We start from the raw sequence: 21029 nt of genomic DNA on the forward strand, positions 1-21029 counted from the left end.
ACGCTGGCAGCGTTAGAGCCCGACGTGAGGCTTGGACCCACCACCCTGAGAGCGTGACCTGAGCCGACATCAAGATTCTGATGCTTAACCCACTGAGCCACCCAGCCCCCCCCCCCTCGACATTCATCGAGGTTGTTATTTAACAGTCCAGGAAACTTTCCTGGAAACCCTCAAGCCGATCCCTTGATCTAGAATTCCTCACGTGTATTCCTGACCATCCAGGGGTGGGTTTCTGAGTATCTGGAAGCAAGATCCCAAATGTTTGACGATGGGTCTTTGCTTACGGAGGGACAAGCTCCGGAATTCCGCGACTTGAGTTCTAGGACCCCCCGGGGCGGGTTCTAGCGTCTTCGAGGGGAGATGTTTTCAAGCATCTGGGAACAGATCTCACATGATCTCAACCAGGGTTCTCAAGCATATGAGAATTCCAAACCTGTGAAATCTGTCACTGCTTCTCCCAGCGTTGATTTCATCGACATCCAAGAAACCCTTGAAGTGTATTCTTGACCGTTGGTGGCAGGTTGCAGAATTCCTCATGCTGGGTGTTTTCATGCCCGAGGACGGGCTCTGGAGTTTTCTTGAGCTGGGTCCTAGAACTCCCAGGGGTAGGCTCTAGGATTCTCTTCGTCAGAGATGCAGAAAGCTCAGGTCAGTCGAGTACGTCTGTCCTGAGACCAGGTGACAGAACGGAATATTTCAGAAACGATGCTTACAGAGGGCAGGAGGCGGATTTTGGTTTCTTTGAGGCTCCCCGCCCCGGACTGGTGGAGGCAGCGGCCGCCTTCTTGGAGGCCCCGTTTCGTGGGGGTGAGAACCTGAAACCAGGTAGCCCTGGGAATAAGAATCAAGACTTCGTTTGATCCGCGGTAGATAGATGTCAGTCGCGGGGACGTGGAACCCTGGATGTGTTTCCAGAGGCCGTTGCGGGCCGGGGGGCACCAGGACAGCTCCTACCCACAGCCGGCAGGGTGCTTAGTAGGGCCTCGGGTGAAGGCAGCGGCTGGAATTGGAGGCTGTGACGTCGGATGGGAGGCAGGGTTGCACGTCTGGGGCACTTGCGGCCGGCCTGGGGGCTCTTAGACTCCCGGCAGATGTGAGGGCCTGTCCGCCCCATTTTGCTTCATCCTAACCCCACCGAGGTAGCGACTGTCGTGAGCTGCATTTAGCAGTTAGGGAAATTGGGGCACAGAGAGGTTAGAGCCACTGGCTTGAGGTCACACAGCCAAGAGCTAGCGTCAGGACTCGAACTCAGGTCTGGAAGATCTGAGGGCCCACCACGGTCCCCTGGGAAGGGGCCATCTGAGGTGTGTCGGGGACCTCCCCAGAATGTCCCAGGATCCGCCCTTTGGGATTACAGGATTTGGGTGCTAGTGAGTGGGCGCCAGGTTCAGCTGGATCAAGGAGCACCTTTGGGGGCTGCCTCCTGGCTGGGGGTTGGGTCAGCCTCAAACGCCCGATCCAGGAGAACAAGGAAGGAGGTGCAGCCAAGAGGCCAGGCGTCTCTGTGTCTCTCTGTCTCTCTTTCTCTGTCTCTCTGCTAGTGCCTGTCTCTTACTCTGCCCACCCCTAGTCCCTGCCTTTGCCAGTCTCCTCCCTGCCTCCCACCCAGGCCAGCCTGTGGGCTGCCCGGAGGTGGCAGCAGCAGCTGAATGGGCCCCTTGTTCCTGACCACACCCGCCCCTTGGGGTAACCCCGGGACAGGCCCTGGCAGCCTGCTGCCTTAAAGGGCCAGTGCCCAGGGAGAAGAGGAAGGAGAAAGGAGAGGGGCCGCCTCCACCCCCAAGCCACACCCCTCCCAAAGAACTGAGCCTCCCGGGGGTGGGGGGAGGTGGGGAGGCTGTGGGGGGGACGGCCACACCCAGACACCCCCAAGCCCACGTAGTCAGACGGAGGGCCTGGGGCTGGGGAGGCCTGCCTGGCGAAGGAGACAGGGGCGCACGGTAGGGCTTGGGTCTGACCTTGGGCACATCCCTCCTCTCCACACCTCAGTTTCCCCGCCTGTTCCTGGGGCTCCTTGCGTCCACCCTGGGGCCTGCTGGGCAGACAGACTAGAATCCGGGCCAGGGTTTGGCACACAGTGGGGCCACCACACAGCACCCGAGGCTCACACATTCCCCCGCGGGCCGGCACGGCCACTCCCTCGGGCCTGCCTGTGGCTTCACTGCAGGACGGGGCCACAGCGGCAGGCCCGTCCGCAGAATTAAAAGCCTTTTAGAGCGGGCCCGGTGCTGAATTCAAGGCTGCATGTATTGAGTGCCAGCTGCACACCAGGCCCTGTGCAGAAAGGTCGCGTTTGCAGCCCCATTGTATAGAGGAGCTGGGAGGTTCGGGCTCTGGCCGAGGCCGGACCCCAGCTTCCACCGGAGGCCTGTCGCCTCCGCCCTCTGCCTGGGGCTGTGAAGCTTTAGGCCTCTCTGGGGCTCAGTCTCTCCGTCACAGTAATGGGAACACCCCCATCCACTCGCAGACTGGAAGCCTTTCACTTTTCCGGGCACAGGATGCTGTGGCTGAGACGCCGGCCTCCCCCACCCCCGGACAGGAGCCGACCCAGAGGCCCCTGCACGGGCCTTCACCCGGCGGCCACTCTGGGTGGCCTCGGCGTTCCTGTGCCCCAGGCCGGCCCCACAGACGGCCCGGGACAGGTTGCTGCCGGATGGACAAGCCTGTTCCCTGCTTCCTTATGTAACCAGGTTATGCAAGGGCAGCTGGCCTGCTTACATAAGGGGAGGCCGGCCCGGCGCCCAGCTGGGGAGGGGGAAGATCTTAAAGGGGCCGGTGTCCCCCGAGTCTCCCCTCCGGGGCCCCGCGCCAACCCGCACGGGGGCTACCCTTACGGACGGGGTGATGCTGTGCGAGTCATTGCCGGCCCGTCGGCATTACTCTTACGGTTGTCGGGGTTGTTGACAGACACCCTGTTTGTTCCCGGTGGCAGTGGGCCAGCCGCGGGGGCCCAGAGGCCTGGCGTGGCCTATTCTGCTTCTGACGCTTGCTTATTCCCTGCTCTCCCCGAGCCTCAGTTTCCCCATCTGTAAAATCTGCTGGCCTCGTGGGGTCGCCGAGGGAGACAAGAGTGAAGACCCACAAGGGGTCCGGGGCAGCACAGAACACGTCCGCACTCAGCACTCAGCCAGCGCAGTCCCTGTGTAGTCAGTAAATAGATTCAGCGCTCACTATGGGCTCTGGGTCCTGGGGACACGGCCGAGACACAAGACGGAGGAGGCGGCGGGGGGGGGGGGGGGGGGGGGTTCCCGGTCGGGGGGAGCAACGGACAAAGAACAAGCGGGAAACAGCAGTTGGCGACGAGGGCTGTCGAAAAAATAAGGGCAAAGGGATAGAGACAGCGGGCTATTTGGTGGGGTCTGTCGGAGGGCCTGACGTTCCAGCTGGGACCTGAAGGTTGAGGAGTTGCCAGCTGGGCGAACAAATGGGAGGAGAGCATTCCAGGTGGGAGAAACAGCCTGTGCAAAGGTCCTGGGGCAGCACCGGGCCTGGCGGTTTGAGGGAGCGGCGAGGGGGCCCGTGTGGCTGGAGCTGAGTGGGCGAAGGGGAGAGAGGGAGGAGGGGAGGGCAGAGAGGGGACGGGGCAGGTCCTGCAGGGCCCTGGAGGCCACTGGGCCTTTACCCCGGGGAGCTGGGAGCCCTGGAGGGCTCACATGGGGGGGTGGTGGAGGGGGACAGACGCTGGTGGAAAAGTGAGGTGGTGATAGTTGAGGGACCCAGGCCACCGCATGGGTTCCGGAGAGGGGAGAATGGAGGCAGCCAGCCTGCAAGCCTGTTCCTAGGTGTGACAGTTCAGGGACCATCGTCAGCCTAGGCGGAGCGGGGCCGTGCGAGTCGATCGCCTGGATCATAGGTCCCTCCGGCCCCCGGCCTGGGCATACGCAGGGGAGGGGGGGCAGCGTCTCCCCCATTCTTATCCCCGTGCTCGCCAGGGGAGCTCAGGCCAGGACCTGCCCCGCTCTGCGCCTCAGTTTCCTCATCTGTGAAACGGGAGTGACAGTCTGTAACTGCGGAGCGGGTTCAGTGAGCACCTGGCACGGAGCAGGCCCCTTTCCAGCGGTCAGCAGTCGTGAGGCAGGAGGCTCATAAGAAGGGAGAGAGCCCGCCGGCATGGGAGGCGTGCAAGTGGAAACCCGCAGCACTGACTGGGACGGGCCACCGGGCAGTTAACTGACTACTGTGCCCTCTCCGAGGCCCTGTTTTGTTCCAGTAAAATGGCACCCCCCTGGTGCCCGGCCAAATTCCACCATGGCAGCTGGGGAAACAGACCCAGAGAGGACAAGGGGCTAGCCTGGCGTCACAGCCAATCTGGGGCAAGGCGGGGGGGAGGGGGGGCATCTCACCATGTGGCTCCGGTGCCCCCGGAACAGATGGCCTGGCTCCAAGCCACTCACCGTACCTCAGTTTCCAGATCTGTGAAATGGGCACACTGCTGGGATCAGTAGGAATTAAGCTGTGGTTCTTATTATCTTCACTGTTCTCACTCCCCACAAGCCCCTTCGGTGCCCGGCAAACTCCTACTCATACATCAAGGCCCCAGCTCCAATATCCCCTCCCCCAGGAAGCCTTCCTGGGCCCCTAGGACAGATTCCAGTTACTTCCTTGGGCTTCTCCAGCCACAGGTCCCTCCCTCTGATATTCAGGCCCTGGAGCAGGTGAGGGACCTTCTCCAAGGACCAGGGGGACTGAGATGGGCAATGTTTGGGTGACATTCCACACCCTGCCTCAGGCCTGCTGTCGGAAATCCCTTGTGTCACCACTGGTCAGAGTCCGTGTCCCCCTCAACCTGGTCTTTTCCTCTGACTATCCCCCAATTTTCCCGACAGTCCTCAGACTCCTTTGACAAGCATGTATTTTGCACCTTTTGTATGCCACGCCCTGTCAGGATAATCCCAGTCATTTGTACGACAAGCAGGTGCCCGGTGCCTACGGTGTGCCAGCCCCTGCTGAATGATCATCACTCGTCCGCAAGCATCTATTGAGCGCCAGCTACGTGCGAGCGTGTATTGAGTACTGACTGCGTGCCAGGCTCCAGGAAGAGAGGCCTCAGGAGGGCCAGGGGAGTAGAAAAGTCTCCCACTACCCCTCCCTTCAATTCAGGCTGGGGCCCTGGAGTTTCCAACCTCCTCCTGCAGTCGAGGCAGTGGATTTACTTTTTTTTTTAAATTATTTTGAGAGAGAGAGAGAGAGAGAGCGAGGGAGCACAAGCAGGGGAGGGGCAGAGAGAGCGAATCCCAGCAAGCTCTCTGATGTCAGCACAGAGCCCGATGCGGAGCTCGAACCCACGGACCGTGAGATCGTGACCTGAGCTAAAAAAACCAAGAGCTGGGCGCTTAACTGGCCGGGCCACCGCAAGGCGGTGGGTTTAAAGTGGGGGGCTCTGGAACCAGACTAACTGGGCTCTGAGCCGCTCGTGCACTTAACAGCCGTGAGACTCGGGCCAAGCCCCTTCCTGCCTCTGGCCCTCAGTTTGCTCCTCTGTGAAATGGGAGTGCCCAGATCTGAGGTGTTTGCACCTCAACACCCACTTTCTGCAGAAGGGGAGCCAGGGAGAGGGGCTGCGACGTTCCGTGTCCCCCTTCCTTCCCGCCCCCCACCCACCCCAGCAAGGCTGGGATGGGACCCATCCTCCTGATCCCAGTCCGGGGAGGCCGGACTGCTTTCCCTGGAGGCCCAGAGACGGGCAGGGCTGGCCTGAGGCCACACAGCTCCTGCAGGATTCTGCCCCGCTCTGGAGCCCTCCCTTCGTGCCCGCCTCCCTTGGCCAGGAAGTTCTCCGAACCCCCCCCACCCCTCCCCACCCAAGAAGCATCAGAAATGGGGGGTGGGGGGGTGGGAGCCGGGTGGGACCGCGGCCCGCGCCCATTTTTGGCAGCCGGCGTTCTCTGGCGCTCCCGCCCGGCCCCGTCCACCGTGTGGCCACAAGTGGGGCTGGCCCGTCCCCTCCCGGGGCCGCGCATGTGGCCCCGGAGCTCCCCGCCCCGCTCGGCGGCCGCTGAAGCAGGCCTGCCAGGGAGGTGGGAGGAGGCCCGGGCTTGGCTGCCGAGGAGCCAAGAATTTGCTCCAAATGTAAACAGCAAGTTATTTTAAGGCTGCCCCCCTCCCCGGGTGGCGCTGACACATTTGACATTGGAGGGGACCGGTGGGGGGGGGGGGGTTGCGCGTGTGGGTATTTTTAACCTGTTTTTCGCGGCCCCGGTGCCACCCGGAGTGGGGTGCGTGAGCGGGAGCAGGGCCGCGGGGCGGCCACGTGTGCTGGGCCGCCTGCCTGCCCCCCCTGCGCCCCGTGGCGCAGGCACTTAACCCCTCGGAGGCCACGAGGGGCCCGAGGGGAGCCCCCCCCCACCCCACCCGGCAGGGAGGGCCGGCGCTCTGCTCCCGTGCCAGCCCCAGCCTCCTGCGCGGACAAAATGGCCGCCAAGGCCGGCAGAAGCATCTGGAAGCCGGGGGAGGGAGAGTGGAGAAAATGGCCGCCAGAGCCATGATGTCATAAGGCGGCCTGGCCGCCAAAGCATCCCGGGATGGGGCCGGTCCCGGCCTGCAGGCCTCCAAGTGGGCCCTGTGGCCGGCGGGGACCTCCCCGCGGGGCTCTGGGGCCAGACACCCCGAAACGGCCACGCCGGGGGCCTCCCCCGTGGGGCCTCCCGGGCTCCCCGAGTGCGGCCCGAGGCCTGGGCTGGGGGCGGCGGAGGGCCAGCACCCTGACCCGCTGGCCTGAGGTGTCCACGGGCGCCCGGCCGGGCCGGAGCCAGGCCGCGGAGCGGGCCAGGCGGCGGGGGCGCTGGGCCGGGTGGGAAGAAAACAGAAACTTTTCTTTGAAAGTGACTCCAAGGCAGGTTGGCTCGGGCCCAGGCGGCCGGGCGGCCGGGGAGAGGGAGAGGGAAAGTGCGGTCCAGACTCTAGGAACACGCGGGTCAGGAAGCACAAGGCGAGGGAGGAGGCCGGCATCCAGGAGGTCACCGGGCCGGGCCCTTTCGCCTCTCGGGTCCCCTGCGTCTCGTCCGCATTTCCTAGACGTTCCCCAGGGGCCGGCGAGTGCACGCCTTGAACGTCCAGCGTCTTGCTTTTTCTTCCCTCCGGTTTGTCCAGGTGGCACCCTGGAGAAGGCGTGCTAGGGCCTCGGTGCCAAGACGTGGAGGCTCAGAGAGGGAAAGCGCTTTCTCTGAGGTCACACAGCGGGGGCCGGACCGCAGGCCAGGGGTCGCCGCTGCTGGGCCGGGGAGCCTGTGTTCCGGGCGCCCCCCCTGGAGTGCCAGGGTTTCTGCTGAGGTTCCTTGCAGCTCAGGGCGGTCTCAGTTCCGGTCCTCCTGCCACACCAGCAGCACCAAGTTCAAGCTTAGCGTAGCCTGGAGGCCTCCTACCGAGGCTCGACCCCTGGCCTTCCTTACAATGGCTGGGGCGCAACCTGCGACCGTGAGCCTCAGGGATGGGACTTCGGGTCTGTTTTGTTCAGAACCTAGAACAGGGCCTCGTACCCAGGAGGTGCTCAACGCGTGGGTCGAATAAACGAATCGCCGTGTCCCTTTGTGCCTGGGTTTGCGCAGACGCTGGCATGGGGTGGGGTGGAGGCTCAGGGACACGAAGCAGGTTGTCACATAACCGGACGCACGTGAGAATCCGTCGTCCCGCCTCTCGGGAGGGACGGGATCCCCCCAACATCGAGCCCAGATCCTGTGCCAGGGGCTGTGGACACGTAAACCACATTGGAACAGAGACTCAAATGAACGGAGTGAGGGGATGGGCCTGGCAGGCATTCACAGCAAGGGCGTTCCAGGCGGAGGGCACAGTTTGTGCAAAGGTCCCGGGGCATCGCGGGGCCCGGCATATTGCAGGAGCAGTGAGGAGGCACGTGTGGCCGGAGCAGAGCGGGCCAGGGGGAGAGAGGGAGGAGGGGAGAGCGGGGAGGGGACAGGGGGGCAGTTTCCGCAGGGCCTGGTGGCCGCGGGGAGGACTTGGGATTTTCATGTGTTGATAGACCCGTGTGGTGGGGGGGGCTAGGGCTGGGCCAAGGGGCCAAGGGCGGGTGTTCCGGAGAAGGAGGTGTTAGGGTTAGGCTGACGAAGATGGCTGGAGCTTGCCTGGGAGGGAGGGGGCGGCGGGGCGGAGGGACAAAGGCCAGGGTCGCGTGTGCCGCGCGGCCTTCCAGGACGGGGAAAGCTGAGCCTCGGCTGGCTAATGTTTAAAGATGGCTGGTGACAGCCGGGAGCTCGGAATTCCAGGGCCTGGCTTTGGGTTTGTCTCTAGCTGGCCGGCGTCGTCGGAGGCGGACGTGGCAGCCCGGCCGAGCCAGCTGCGTTTGGAAGCCGCTGAGGTCAGAACAGAGGGCCAGCGAGCCCCGCGCGCCCGGCAGACGGGCCACGGGGCCCGGACGGGGACTCCGGGCTCCCCCACCCCGCCGTGTCCCGCCGGCTTTTGAAGAGGCGCGGTCCCGACTTCGCCAGGTCCCGTCCCTCTGTCCGTCCGCAGGCCACCACCCTGGGCCGGTGCCCACACCCCCTCCCCGGTCTCCCGGCCCCCAAGGTTCCAGAAGCCGCTCGGCAGCCACGCTGTTTTCGTGTGTGTGTGTGTGTTTTATCGCGGTTAAAGGACACAGGATGCAAAATTCACCCGCGTAACCATTTCTAAGCGCACAGCTTCCGCGGCCTCAGGCACGTTCACGCTGTGCTGCGTCCACCCCCACCCTCCGTCTCCAGAACCTTCCATCTCCCCAGACTGAGACCCTGTCCCCATGAAGCACGGCCTCCCCACCCCTGGCTCCCACCATCCGCTCTCTGTCCCTGTGGACGGGACTCCTCTGGGGACCCCTGCGCGTGGGGTCACGCGGGACGTGTCCTTCTGTGTCCGGCTCCTGTCCCTGCACACAGTGGCCTCCGGGTCCCTCCACGCGGTGGCAGGCGGCCGGACGTCCTTCCTCCCTGGGGCTGGGTCCCATTCCGGCGTGTGGCCGGACGCACCGTGTTCACCCTTCCCTCTGTCCCCACGCGGGGCAGCCGTGAACCTCGCGGCTGTGCACACGGGGGCGCGGGCATCCTTTGGGGGCCCCGCTGGCACCCCTCGTTGGGCGCATGCAGACGTGTGGAATTGCTGGGCCGCGTGGATTCCGTGTCTAACTTTCCGTGGGAGCAAGCGCCACGCCGGCCTCCAAAGCGGCCGCCCGTCTCGCCTTCCCGCCCGCGGCTCCTCACGCCTCGGCACGGCCTCGTAACCGGAGGTGTTGTGCCATCTGGCAGAGCCGGGGGCCTGTCCCTCTGCGTGGCGCTCGAGAATAAAACCCAAGCCTGTCGCTGCAGCCACGTGGCCCGCGTGGCCCCGTTGCCTCCCCTTTGCTCACCGTGTTGGGTCCTCAAACATCCCGTGTTTGTTCCCGCCCCAGGGCTTTTGCACAGGCTGCGCCTTTGCCCGGCTCTCCCCGGGGCCAGCTCCTCCCCGTTGCTAAGGCCTCAGTGCCAACGACACCTCCTCAGAGGGGCCCCCGCCAGGCATCTGTGTCGCAAGTCACCCCCAGAGCCGCCCTCTGTCCCCTCACCCAGTTTAACGGCCTCCCTGGAACTTAGAGCCGCGTGGAGTTATCCCGGGCCTCTTCTGTTTGCTCACTTCCTGTCTGTCTCTCCTCCCTTGGCACCCTGCCGTCTGCCCAGTGCCTGGCAAGTAGTAGGTGGTCACTAAACACCTGTGAGATGAGCGTGTCACCTCGGCGTGTTGATCTCCCAATTAGGGACGGCCGCAGGGTTAGCCACCGGGATGAAGGGAGTTGTGTGGTGCAAAGGGGTGGGTGTTCCTGGGCGGGAAGGGCGGGACCGGAGGCCCAGCGGCGCCTTTCTCAGGGACTGGGACGGACCAAATTTGGGCTCCTGGCCATGGACAGGAAAGAACACTCTGTACACTCCGTCAGTGGGATCCAGTTTACATTTCTATTGTCGCCACGATCATGTGCTCGTTTGAGCAAAAGGATACGGGAGGAGGTGACGTCCCGGCTGCACATGAACGCCCCACGGACCTGAGAACGTCGAGAGAGAACCGGTCCAGGCCGAAGCAGGGAGTCACTTGAGATTCAGCTGTTGCCAGTGGCCAGACTCTCCCTCATACTAGTGTGAGTGTGGCTACCTATGCTCGTGCGTGGTGCTAAAGAGCCTCGTGTGCCTCTCAGAGAAGGAGATCTTTGAGGAAAGGCCGGAATGACAGGAGGGTGTTAGCCATGTAGATGCCGAAAGGACATGCAGGCAGAGGGTACCACACCACCTGTGCAAAGGTCCTGGGGCAGCATTGGGCCCGGCACGTTGGCAGAGCAGCCAGAGGCCCATGTGGCTGGAGCAGAGTGGACGATGGGCGAGAGAAGGAGGAGGGGATGGGGGGGGGGAGGGGTGGGGGGGGTCTGGCGGGGCCACGGGGGGCCGCTGGAGGTGGGAGCCCCGGAAGGCGGTGGGCAGAGGAAGGACGAAGTTCATCTGGATTCTGAGTTTGGACAAACGCTGTCACCAGCACAGTATTTATCCCCTTATCAGCGATTGGCCCTTCCTCTTCCGAAGCAGCTCAGGCTCCAGCCTCAGCCCCGTGAAGGAAGGCAGCAGTGGAGACGGTTCGCTTTGCAGATGGGAAAACCGAGGCTCAGAGGGAGGACACGGGACTGGTCCGAGGTCACACGCCAGGCTGTGCCAGGCAGGGCAGGGACTCCGTGCGGCTCTGGCTCCCAGGAGACCCTCGAGGTCAGACGATCGGGGGGGGGGGGGGGGGGACACCCACCCCCTTTCTTCAAGACCCAGGTGCGTTTTAAAGGCCCCGGAAAGCCCCACAGCTGCTCGGAGACCAGCGAGGCCCGTTCTTGACCATGAGGCCCGTGCTCGGTCGGGTCTCGAACCACGAGCACGGGTCACCGGCGGCCACGTCCTGCTTCAGTTTTTCACCCAGGAGACACATCCCTGGTGTCCTCGCGGGGAGAATACCGTTTGGGCAGCACGGGCTGCGGAAAACCGTGTCCGGGGGCCGGAGGGGATGGGGGGGGTGGTTGAGTCGACCCGGTCAGGAGAAAACTCAAAACAAAAACCAAAAAACAAGCCAACAACGTCTCAAGGCTGGCATTGGATGTGGTGTGATATTCAACGAGATGTTCACGTATATTTTTTTTAAGTCTATTTATTTATTTTTGAGAGAGAGAGGGGGAGGGGGGGAGAGAATCCCAAGCACGGAGCCCGACGCGGGGCTCGAACTCACGAAGAGGGATCATGCTCTGAGCCGAAATCAAGAGTCGGATGCTTAACCAACTAAGCCACCCAGGCGCCCCCCCGCCCCCCACCGTTTATGCGTTTTTACGAGGAGCGGATGAAACCGTCAGCCCGTCAGCTTTCCTTGCTGTGTGGCCTTGGGGAACTTACTTGCGGTCTCTGGGTAACCCTGGGGATTGCCGGACGGGATCCAGGCCGGCTTCAGGGTGTCAGACCAGACCGTGTCGCCCGTCAACGCACCCCGTCTCATGACACCGCGGCCCCTACCCCGGCGACCCGAGTGGGGCGTGCTCGGAAGTCTCCCCAGCCTGCGCGATAGGGTCTGGGGGCTCTGCTCCCCGAGGGGGTGCTCGTCGGCGTGGGCAGAGCAGGGAGGTGGGTACCAAGGACGTAGTCTGTCCCTAGCTGTCCCCGCACACGGATGAGTGTGCTCTTATCCCCACACCTACATCTCCATACCCCTCCCACCTCCCCTCTGGTGACCATCCGCGGGTTCTCTGTAGTCAAGAGCCCGTTTTCTGGCTTATCTCTCCCCCCCCCCGCACCCGCCCTGCGCTCTGTTTATTTTGTTTCTTCAATTCCACATATGAATGAAATCCTGCGGCGTTTGTCTTTCTCTGACTGACACATTTCGCTCAGCGTTATGCTCTCTAGATCCATCCATGTTGTCCTCCTGGGGGAGTTTTGAAGATTAAATAAGTCAGTGGAGGTGAACCGTGCAGCCCGATATAGTCAAAGAAATGAGTCACTAAGCATTAACAATTGGACCGTACCATTTCACCCAGAACCCTCATCAACCCTCCCAGGACCTCCAGTCTATGCCCCTCCTCCTCCAGGGGCGGCCACTCACTTCTCCGAGCCGTGGGGCCTCCCTGGCACTCGACACGCCCCGAGTTTATCCCTTGGGTGAATCTGCTTGCTTGTTCATTGCCCGTCGCTCCCCCGTTAGGACCTGGGTGCCACGAGGGCAGGGCTTTTTTGCCCATTTTCGTCACACTGTGGTCTTCCAGGCTTCTGACACCCAGGAGGTGCCCAGCAGTCAGTTCCTTTCAAAAGAAAACGGGGGGCGCCTGGGGGGCTCCGTCGGTGAAGCGGCCGCCTTCGGCTCAGGTCATGATCTCGCGGTCCGTGGGTTCGAGCCCCGCGTCGGGCTCTGTGCCGACAGCTCGGAGCCTGGAACCTGCTTCGGATTCTGTGTCTCCCTCTCTCTCTGCCCCTCCCCAGCTCACGCTCTGTCTCTCTCTCTTTCAAAAACAAATAAACATATTTGAAAAATTATAATTAGGAAAAAAAGAGCGAAGAGCAGAATTGTTTACCTTCTCCCTCCCCCAAGCACTGGTTTTCACCCCCACTGGAAACGGATGGATCCAGAGCAGGGCCTCCCCCGACGGCACCGCAGACACTGGGGCGGGTCATTCTGTGGGTGGTGTCCTGGGTGCTGTAGGGGGTGAGCGGCGTCCCCGGCCCCCTCGATGCCAGGACAGCCCCAGTCCTGACAACCACAGAGGCGCCCAGACTTTGTCCTGAGGGGCAGGATCACCCCCCGTTAAGCAACTCTGTGATGGGCACATAACTTCTCTGACTTGACATCAGCTTCGGATAAGAGACTCTGAGCTGCGCCTCAGTTTACCAAACTCATCAGTTGGGTAGATTGAATCAATCTACTGTGACCGCTCTTCACGCAGTACGACTCAGCAGACGAAAGCCATTGTCTTGGGGCCTGGGGCAGCTGGGGGCACTGGACATTAGCCGTCCTTTTTTTTTTTTTTTTTTTTTTTTTTTAGCGTTTATTTATTTTTGAAGGAGAGAGAGAGAGAGAGAGACAGAGCGTGAGCGGGGGAGGGGCAGAGAGAGAGGGAGACACAGAATCCGAAGCCGGCTCCAGGCTCCGAGCCATCAGCACAGAGCCCGACGCGGGGCTCGAACCCACAACCGCGAGATCATGACCTGAGCGGAAGTCGGACGCTTCACCGACGGAGCCACCCAGGGGCCCCTTTTTTAAAAAAAAAATTTTTTTTAATGTTTAGCCTGTCCTTTAAACATTATCCATTAGACGTCTGTTCAGACCAGAGGACATTGCATTTAAGGGCCGGCTGTCTAAGCAGATGAGAGGAGAAGGGACTCTCTGGGCCCCTTTCCTCCTGATATTTCATGGAAACATCCATCGCAGCTCAGCCCCGGGGGGCTGAGCTGGGCTCAGCTTTCTGGGATGGTGACAGGGTTCCGCACCGTCCAATCTGGTCCCCGCCAGTCTTGTGGGCTCTTGAGTAGCGAAAGGTGACCGATGCTGGCGAAGTCCTGAAATTCTAACTTGATTTCAGTTTAGCTCACTTAACTGTAAAGTCGCATGTGGCTGGTGGGAGTTTTCAGGACCCAAGTAGCAGAGCCTTGAAAACTGTTTCAATGGAATGTTATTCAGCCTTAAAAAGTCAGGACATCTGCCGCCTGCCACCGCGTGGACGGACCCGGAGGTCACTGTGCGCGGTGACAGGAGCCAGACACAGAAGGACACGCCCTGCGCGACCCCTCTCACAGGGGGTCCCCAGAGGAGTCCCATCCACAGAGACAGAGAGTAGACAGTGGGAGCCAGGGGTGGGGCAGGGGGCGGGGAGTCCGTGCTTCATGGGGACAGAGTCTCAGTTTGGGGACATGGAAAGTTCTGGAGACAGATAGTGTGGGTGGATGCAGGACGGCGTGAGTGTGCCTGATGCCAATGAGCCGTGCGCTTAGAAACAGTTAAACGGTGGGGCGCCTGGGTGGCTCAGTCGGTCGGGCGTCCCACTTCGGCTCAGTTCGTGATCTCGCCGTTTGTGGGTTCGAGCCCCGCGTCGGGCTCTATGCCGACAGCTCAGAGCCTGGAGGCTGCTTCGGGTTCTGTGTGTCTCTCTCTCTGCCCTTCCCCTGCTCATGGTCTCTCTCAAGAATAAATAAACATCAAAAAAAAAAAAATTTAAAAACAGTTAAATGGTAAATTTTATGCTATGTCTATTTAACCACCATCTAAAAACTAAATTAAAAAAGATTTAATGAGATAGCATGTCATTACAGCATCAGTGTTTAGAAACTACGCTTATTTAATTAAAAAAAAAAAAAAAAAAAAAAGCTCCCCGGACTATAGAAAGGGAAGGGTAAACCCCTTGACCCCAGTGAAGGGATCTCCATCGTACTCGGGGGTGAGACACTGGGGAGTCTCCCCCAAGATCGGAACCAAGAAGGGCCACTCGCTCTCGCCACTTCCGTTCGGTATCGTGCTGGAAGTCCTTGCCTGTGCAATAAGGCAAGAAAAAGGAAATCAGAGGCCTACAGATCAGATGACCCAAGGGTCTTACAAAGAAAATCCCGAGCGATCTACGAAAACACAAACATCTCCTAGAACTACTGAGTGAGCTCAGCGGGGCCGCGGGATACAAGACCGATAGGCGACGGCCAGCCGCGGTTCTCAGTGCCCACAGCGGACAATTAACCACCACGCGGAACACGGTGTCGTTCACAGCCGCTCCCAAGCCCACCGTTTTTTTGACCGTCGGTACCCGCCGGTGCTTTCACACGCATTCGCTGACTTGGCGGCCGGCAAAGCCCAGAGGTGGGTTCTGCCATCTTTCTGCTCCCGGGAAACCGCGTGGCTCCGGGAGGTGGTCTGGCCGGCCCCAGGTCACAGAGCGACCTTGGCTAAGAGCCAGCTGTGGCCGAGCTCCCTCGCTCTCCCCGGATGCAAAGTAACAACACCCTAGACGGAAATGGGGGGGGGGGGACGCAGCACAGAGAGTGATAACGCCTCCCTCCGGCTGGCAACGTGCTTTCTGTGTGCCCCCCCTCCCCCCCGGTCTGGGGCTCTTTCTTGTATTCGCCATCGCCTTTTCTGTCAGGGGACAGCCTCTGAGAGAGACGTGTGGCTGTGCCCACTTCACGGATGAGGAGAATGAGGCCCACAGCCCTGCGGCCCTGACCGGGCATCGCCTGAGCGCCCGCCGCGCCCTGCTGCCTGCCGAGGCCGTGTGGGCACCGGATCCGGAAGAGGGTCCTGTGCCCGAGGCCGGCTGCCCGGGCTGGGCTCTTCCCAACGCGGCGGCCACCGTGCCCAGCCGCGTGGCCGTCCAAGCGGAACTGGCCGGAGCCAAGGGGCCGCTGGCAGCCCGGCCCGGGAGCGGCCACAGGGCGCGGGGCCGAGCCGGGCACGCTCGCCTCGGCTGCTGCCCAGCCCTGCCCAGCCCAGTGGGTCACGACTGGGGCTGCCCCCGTCCGCTCCTGTGGCAGGTCGGGAAACTGAGGCACGGGTCCTCGGCCCGGTGGCGTTCAGGGCACCCTCGATCTTGGCGGGCAGGAGGTGCTCGACACACAGGGTGTGCCAAGCCACGAGGCGCACGGGGAGGGCTCCACGGCCGTCTGGGGAGGCGTCCGCACGGTCACCCCCACGGGATCCCGAGGGAGCGGAGGGCGCGTCGCCTCAGAGGCTCCCGGCACTGGGATGGGAACTCGGGCGTCCGATCCCGGAAGCCAGGCGGTTAACGCACGGCCGTGGGTCACAGGTCTGGACGCACGTGCCCACTCATGCAGAAAGTCACCCTGGTGACCGGGGGGGGGGGGGGGGAGAGGGGCCGGGGGGGGGGCAGTTGCTCACCGTTTAAACCTCAGGCTTCCTTGCCTATAAAATGGGCACAATCAAAAAAAAAAATGGGCACAATCACAACGCCAGACGTGTGGCTCTCTTACGGATTGAAGGAGACCTCGAAAATGAGGTGAAGGCCACATTTACGGCCATTTTAGGGATTTAAAATATTCTTTTAAGTTTATTTATTTTGAGAGCGAGAGAGAGAGAGAGAGAGAGGGAGGGAAACAGAGAATCCCAAGCGGGCTCCACGCCGTCCACGCTGAACCGGATCCGGGGCTCGAACTCGATTTGGGTGTGCCCTACGGGCTCCCGACCCGTCCGTCCGTCCGTATTACCTCTTTACCACCTCTCGGTGACGCCCACACCCATTTGAAAGAGAGAAGTGAGGCTCAGAACAGTTAAGCAACTTGCCTGAGGGCACACAGCGGTTATGCCTGGCTTTGGAACATGGCAGGTGGAAGGGGCTGATTCTCCTTTGGCGTCTGGCCGTGACTCCCACCACCTTGGGGTTTGACCTCAGAGACAGATAGGCGGGGCCGGGGGTTCCGTCAGGCTGGGCTCGTGGGTGTCCCCCCCCCCTCCCGCCGCCCCCGCCCCGGTCCCGGGTGGACGCCGTGGGGGCTGCAGAGGGGTTGGCGCACCTCGCCCTCCATCCAGGCTGCCGGAGCTGATAATGCTGAGCTCAGCGTCTGTCTGTTTCGCCGTCTGCCAAGGAGCCTGATTATTTTTAGATAAGATGGAGGGCTGGCGCCAGGGTGGGAGGGAGCCCCCAAGCCAGGAGGGTGGGTAGCCGCATGGCGGCTGCAGGGGGACGCCCCTCTGCCCTCTCCTGGGGGCCCCGAGTGACAACCCAAGACCAAGGGCTGGGGCCCCGGGACTTCAAGGGCAGAGGCCGAGGGGAGGGGGCCAAGCGGAGACCCCCGGGCCCGGGCAAGCTCGGGACCGCTTCTCCACGGCGCTGCCCAGCCTGGCCCCGGCACGGAGGCCTCCCCTCCCCCCGGGGTGGGGTCCCCTGCAATGTCACCACACCGTCCCCCTCCTTCTCTTTGCAGACGCGGAGCAGAGCGGTAGTCCCCGGGCAGGGATGGGCTCCGACCAGGAGGACAGCAAGCCCATCACGCTGGGTGAGTTTGGGGGTGGCGAGGGCCGGGGCGCATGGCCCCATCGTGCTCTGCGTGGCCCCGCGTCGGCACCTCACAGCCATGCGATAGGCAGGTACTGGTATTGTTCCATTTTGTAGATGAGAAAACCGAGGCACGGAGAGGTCAAGGGGCCTTCCCAGGGGCAAGCAGGGAGCTGGGGTTGGAACCCACGACTCCGAGCTCCCGCCCCCTGGGCCCTGAGGGGCTCACCCCACAAGAGAGGGCCCTGCTTCTGCCCTGGTCTGCTCCCAAAATTGCCCTCCTGGACCACAGCAGTCACCTCTACCCTGGTCCCCTGGCTTCTGTCCTCACTTCCCTGTCTGTCCTAAGGTGGCCAGAGAGCCCCCCATGAGCTCTGAGTCAGGTCCTGCCCTCCTCTGCTCACAGTCCTCTAGGGGCCCCACCTCCCTTGGGGCAAAAGTCCTCCCCTGACCCCCAAGGCCCTGCAGGACCTGTCCCTGTGCCCTGCCTGCCCTCCCTTCCTCCCTCTCTTCCCCTCGGTCTCTCTGCTCCAGCCACATGGGCCTCCTAGCTGTTCCTCCAGCAGTCCAGGCCCAGTTCCTGCTTCAGGGCCTTTGCATGTGCTTTGCCTTCTATCTGGACAGCTCATTGCTCTCTCTCTCTAGATCACCCAGGTCTTAGCTCACATACTCCCCCTCTCAGACAGATTTGCTGACCTCAGACAGTCTTAGCCACTCTCAATGACCACTTTCTGTTTTATTTCCTTTTGAGGAAGTTAGTGATCGCCTATGTATTTGCTTAGTTGCTTGTTTGCTTCTCTCTTCTAATGCAACCTCACCCGCTTGAGGGCAGAGGCTTTTGTCTGTCCTGATCACTACTGTGTCCTCAGCGCCTAGAATAGGACCCTGGTACACAACAGGTGCTCAATAAATATTTGCAGAAAGAAAAAAAAGGAGAGAGGGAGGGGTGAAGCACAGACAAAAAGAGAAACTAGAGAGATGGTACACAGGGGTGGAGGAGGAGAGATAACAGGAAGGAAGGATGGAAGAAAAAGCAAGTGGGTGAGGACGTCCCCGTTGGAAAGGCCGGCACAGGAGGGCCGGATGGTTCCAGGAGCGTCACAGGCCCCCGTGCCGCTCACCACGGGCCGGCTGTGACCCTGAGTCCTCCTTGGCCTCCTGTGATCCTCAGGCGCCTGCCTCCAAGCCAGATGTTCAAGGCAGGCGGGGGCAGCGACGTTTGGCCTGGTCCCATGGGGAGCTCCAGCGTCTGGCGGAGGAAAGCACTTCCTCCCACCCGCCAGGGAGTCCCCTGGAGATGGAGCTGGGCGAGTGCTGCACAAACAGGAAACCCCGGTGGGGGGGAAGGCGGAGGGGCGTGCTGACACCAGCTGGCCAGCTGGGTGGCAGGAAACGGCCGAGGCCACTTCCCCTGGACGCTGGGGGCGGGGGGGGGGGGGGGACATCACCCTCTCTCCTCCCGGGGATGTGGTGGCCCTGACCCCCCAGCACGGGGCTGGGCACATAGTAATTGCTCAATAAATGGTGTGCACAAAGCTGGTAACCGGGGAGACTGGAGTTTCCGGACTGGCCAGGACTTGGGTCTCTCACAGCTGGGGAACCGGGCACCCAGGTCGGCTCCCTGTGGCCCGTGCTGCCCCCTGGGGGCCTGGAGAAGAACCGCTCTCGCCACCCCCAAGGCCTAGAGCCGCCCACCTGCTGGTCCCTTCTCCACTCTGACCACCTTCCCTGGCTTCTTTCCCTCCTGTTGCCTCCAACCCCAGGGCCTTTGCACGGGCCACTGCTGGCAATATCGTGACCCTCAGGGAGGCGGCCAGACCTCCTGTTTAAGACCATCCTGATCACGGCAGCCGACACTGGCCTGCGTGGCCGTTACCCTGCACCAGGCGCTGTCCTTGCCACTTCCCAAACTTTAATGTCTGTAGGCCTCTCGGTCCTCTTTCAGGCAGGCTCCCCAACCCTGCCTGCCGACCACCGCCTGACGTGTGGTGCCTTTGCCTTAATGATCTAAAAAAAAAAAAAAAAAAAAAGCCCAAAACCGTATTGTGGTTAAATTCACATGACAGAACACAACACTTTTGTTGCCCCGAAAAGAAGCCCTGTCCCCACCTCTCCTCCCCTTCCCCAGTCCTCGGCCCCCATGAACCCCCCTTCCTGTCCGCAGAGGAGCCGGTTCTGGACGTTTCACACCTGCGGACTCACGCCCCGCGTGGCCTTGTGTCGGGTTCCCTCCCTGAGCGTCATGTGTCCGGGGTCCATCCGGGCTGGGAGTCCCCACAAGGGACTTGTGTCTAGGCCACTTGTGTCTGCCTAGTTCCCACAGTGTCCCCGGGGCCCAGCTCAGAACGGGACACAGGATGCAGTTGTAAATGCTCGTTCGGTAGACGGGTTCTGCCCGCGAAGGCCTCCGGGGGGGGGGGGGGTGCGAGAGACTGGCTCCCAGCTGTCCAAGGTCAGCCAGGAGGAGCCACACCTGTTTCCAAATCCATTAAATGGGTCCCAACCACTGCACACCGGAGAGGAGGGTCCCTCTTCCTTTGACATTAGGCAGGCGTGGTTCTGGGGACATGGGGGACTTTAACTGCTGCGGGTGGACCTTCCATTCAGCCCGTGATTCTGAGCCCCTGCTGTGTGCCAGGCTCTGGGCCAGGCACTGGGGACACCGCGGGACCTGGGCACACAGACCTCCCCGTCAGGACAGAGCTCCCAGTCTGGAGGGGGAGGGATAAGGGGCTGCAGAACCGCGTGACGCGAGGAGAGCAAGCCAGCCCCTTGCGGCCAGTTGATTCATATCAGCCACCCCGATGGCAGGGTGTGTGGCCCCCACTTTGGAGATTAGGGAGCACGGAGGCTCACGGACAGGAAGGGACTTGCCCAAGAGCACACGCGAAGCGGCAGCCGAGCTGAGATTCGAACGCAGGTCCGGCCTCTGCCTCCGTCTTGCCACATGGCTGCAGGGGGTGGACAGGGTGACCACTCCAGCGCCCGGAGTCTGGGTAGCCCAGGGTGTCGAGGAAGGAAACAGACCCAGTGAGTCCCATTTTCTCCCTGTTCCAGACACGACCGACTTCCAGGAGAGCTTTGTCACCTCTGGCGTGTTCAGCGTCACCGAGCTCATCCAGGTGTCCCGGAGTGAGTGTCCCCGCCCACCCTGTGCTGGGACCTGGAGAGGGGAGGGGTGCGGGAGAGGGAGAGGGGGCTCTGGGATGGGGACTCTGAGAAAGAGTCTCAGGGAAAGGGAAGCTGCCCATCACCCTGCCCTACTCCCCTCTGTCACCGAGCTAAGGTTCCTAGGAAGGGCAGTAGGTAGGGGCCCACACGCCCCACCCGCTTTGCCTCCTGTTCCCTTACCTTCCTAATGTACCTGCTGGGGACCCACCCACTCCCCAGACACCCCCACCTGAACTCCAGTGCAGGGAGTTCTGGGCACTGTCCTGCCTGAATCCTGACCATCATCCTCCCTGTCCAGATCAGCAGAGCCTGGCCTCAGGGAGCGCTGGGAAGCTCGGCCTCCCGCTCTGGCTATGCCTCTGCCTCACAGTGTGAGCTTGGCCTCTCTTGCTGGCTTTGGGCTCCTGACCCATAGAATGAGGACACTTTCAGCCACGTTAGGAACCAGGCCAGTCAGGGGACGGGGTTCCTTTTGGGGCTGGCCAGTCCCCCGGTGGCTCTCCCCACCCCTCCGGGGCAAACTGCAGCCCTGGAGCTTGCACCCTCTCTCACTCTGCCCCCTCTCGCCCTCCGCAGCACCCGTGGTGACTGGAACAGGACCCAACTTCTCCCTGGGGGAGCTGCAGGGGCACCTGGCATACGACCTGAATCCAGCCAGCACAGGCATGAGGAGAACGCTACCGAGCACTTCCTCCAGCGGGTACGTGCCCCGGTCCCTGCCTCTGGGCATTCAGCCACCCTTCGCCCCTCCACCTGGCCCCGGCTGGCTGACTCCTCTCCCTGGAATGCCTGTTTTCAGGGTTCACATGGTAAACTCCTACGTGTCCCTCAAAACCCAGCCCCAAGTGCTCCTTTCCCCAGCCCTGATACCCCACCCAGGGCTCCCACAGCCTTGAGTCCTATCAGC

The 21029-nt window shown here is 62.0% G+C and overlaps 1 protein-coding gene across 1 annotated transcript in view; it reads left to right on the forward strand.

Moving 5' to 3' along the window:
• The window catches only part of NFIC (nuclear factor I C), a 50674-nt gene that overhangs the window by 12983 nt on the left and 16662 nt on the right, over positions 1-21029 (forward strand). The window contains exons 3-5 of the mRNA XM_049643191.1: positions 16881-16952; positions 20009-20083; positions 20699-20822. Coding sequence (XP_049499148.1) covers positions 16881-16952; positions 20009-20083; positions 20699-20822 — 271 coding nt within the window. The remainder of the gene's footprint in view (positions 1-16880; positions 16953-20008; positions 20084-20698; positions 20823-21029) is intronic.

Source organism: Panthera uncia, chromosome A2 (assembly GCF_023721935.1).
Source record: "Panthera uncia isolate 11264 chromosome A2, Puncia_PCG_1.0, whole genome shotgun sequence".
Lineage (NCBI taxonomy): Eukaryota > Metazoa > Chordata > Mammalia > Carnivora > Felidae > Panthera > Panthera uncia.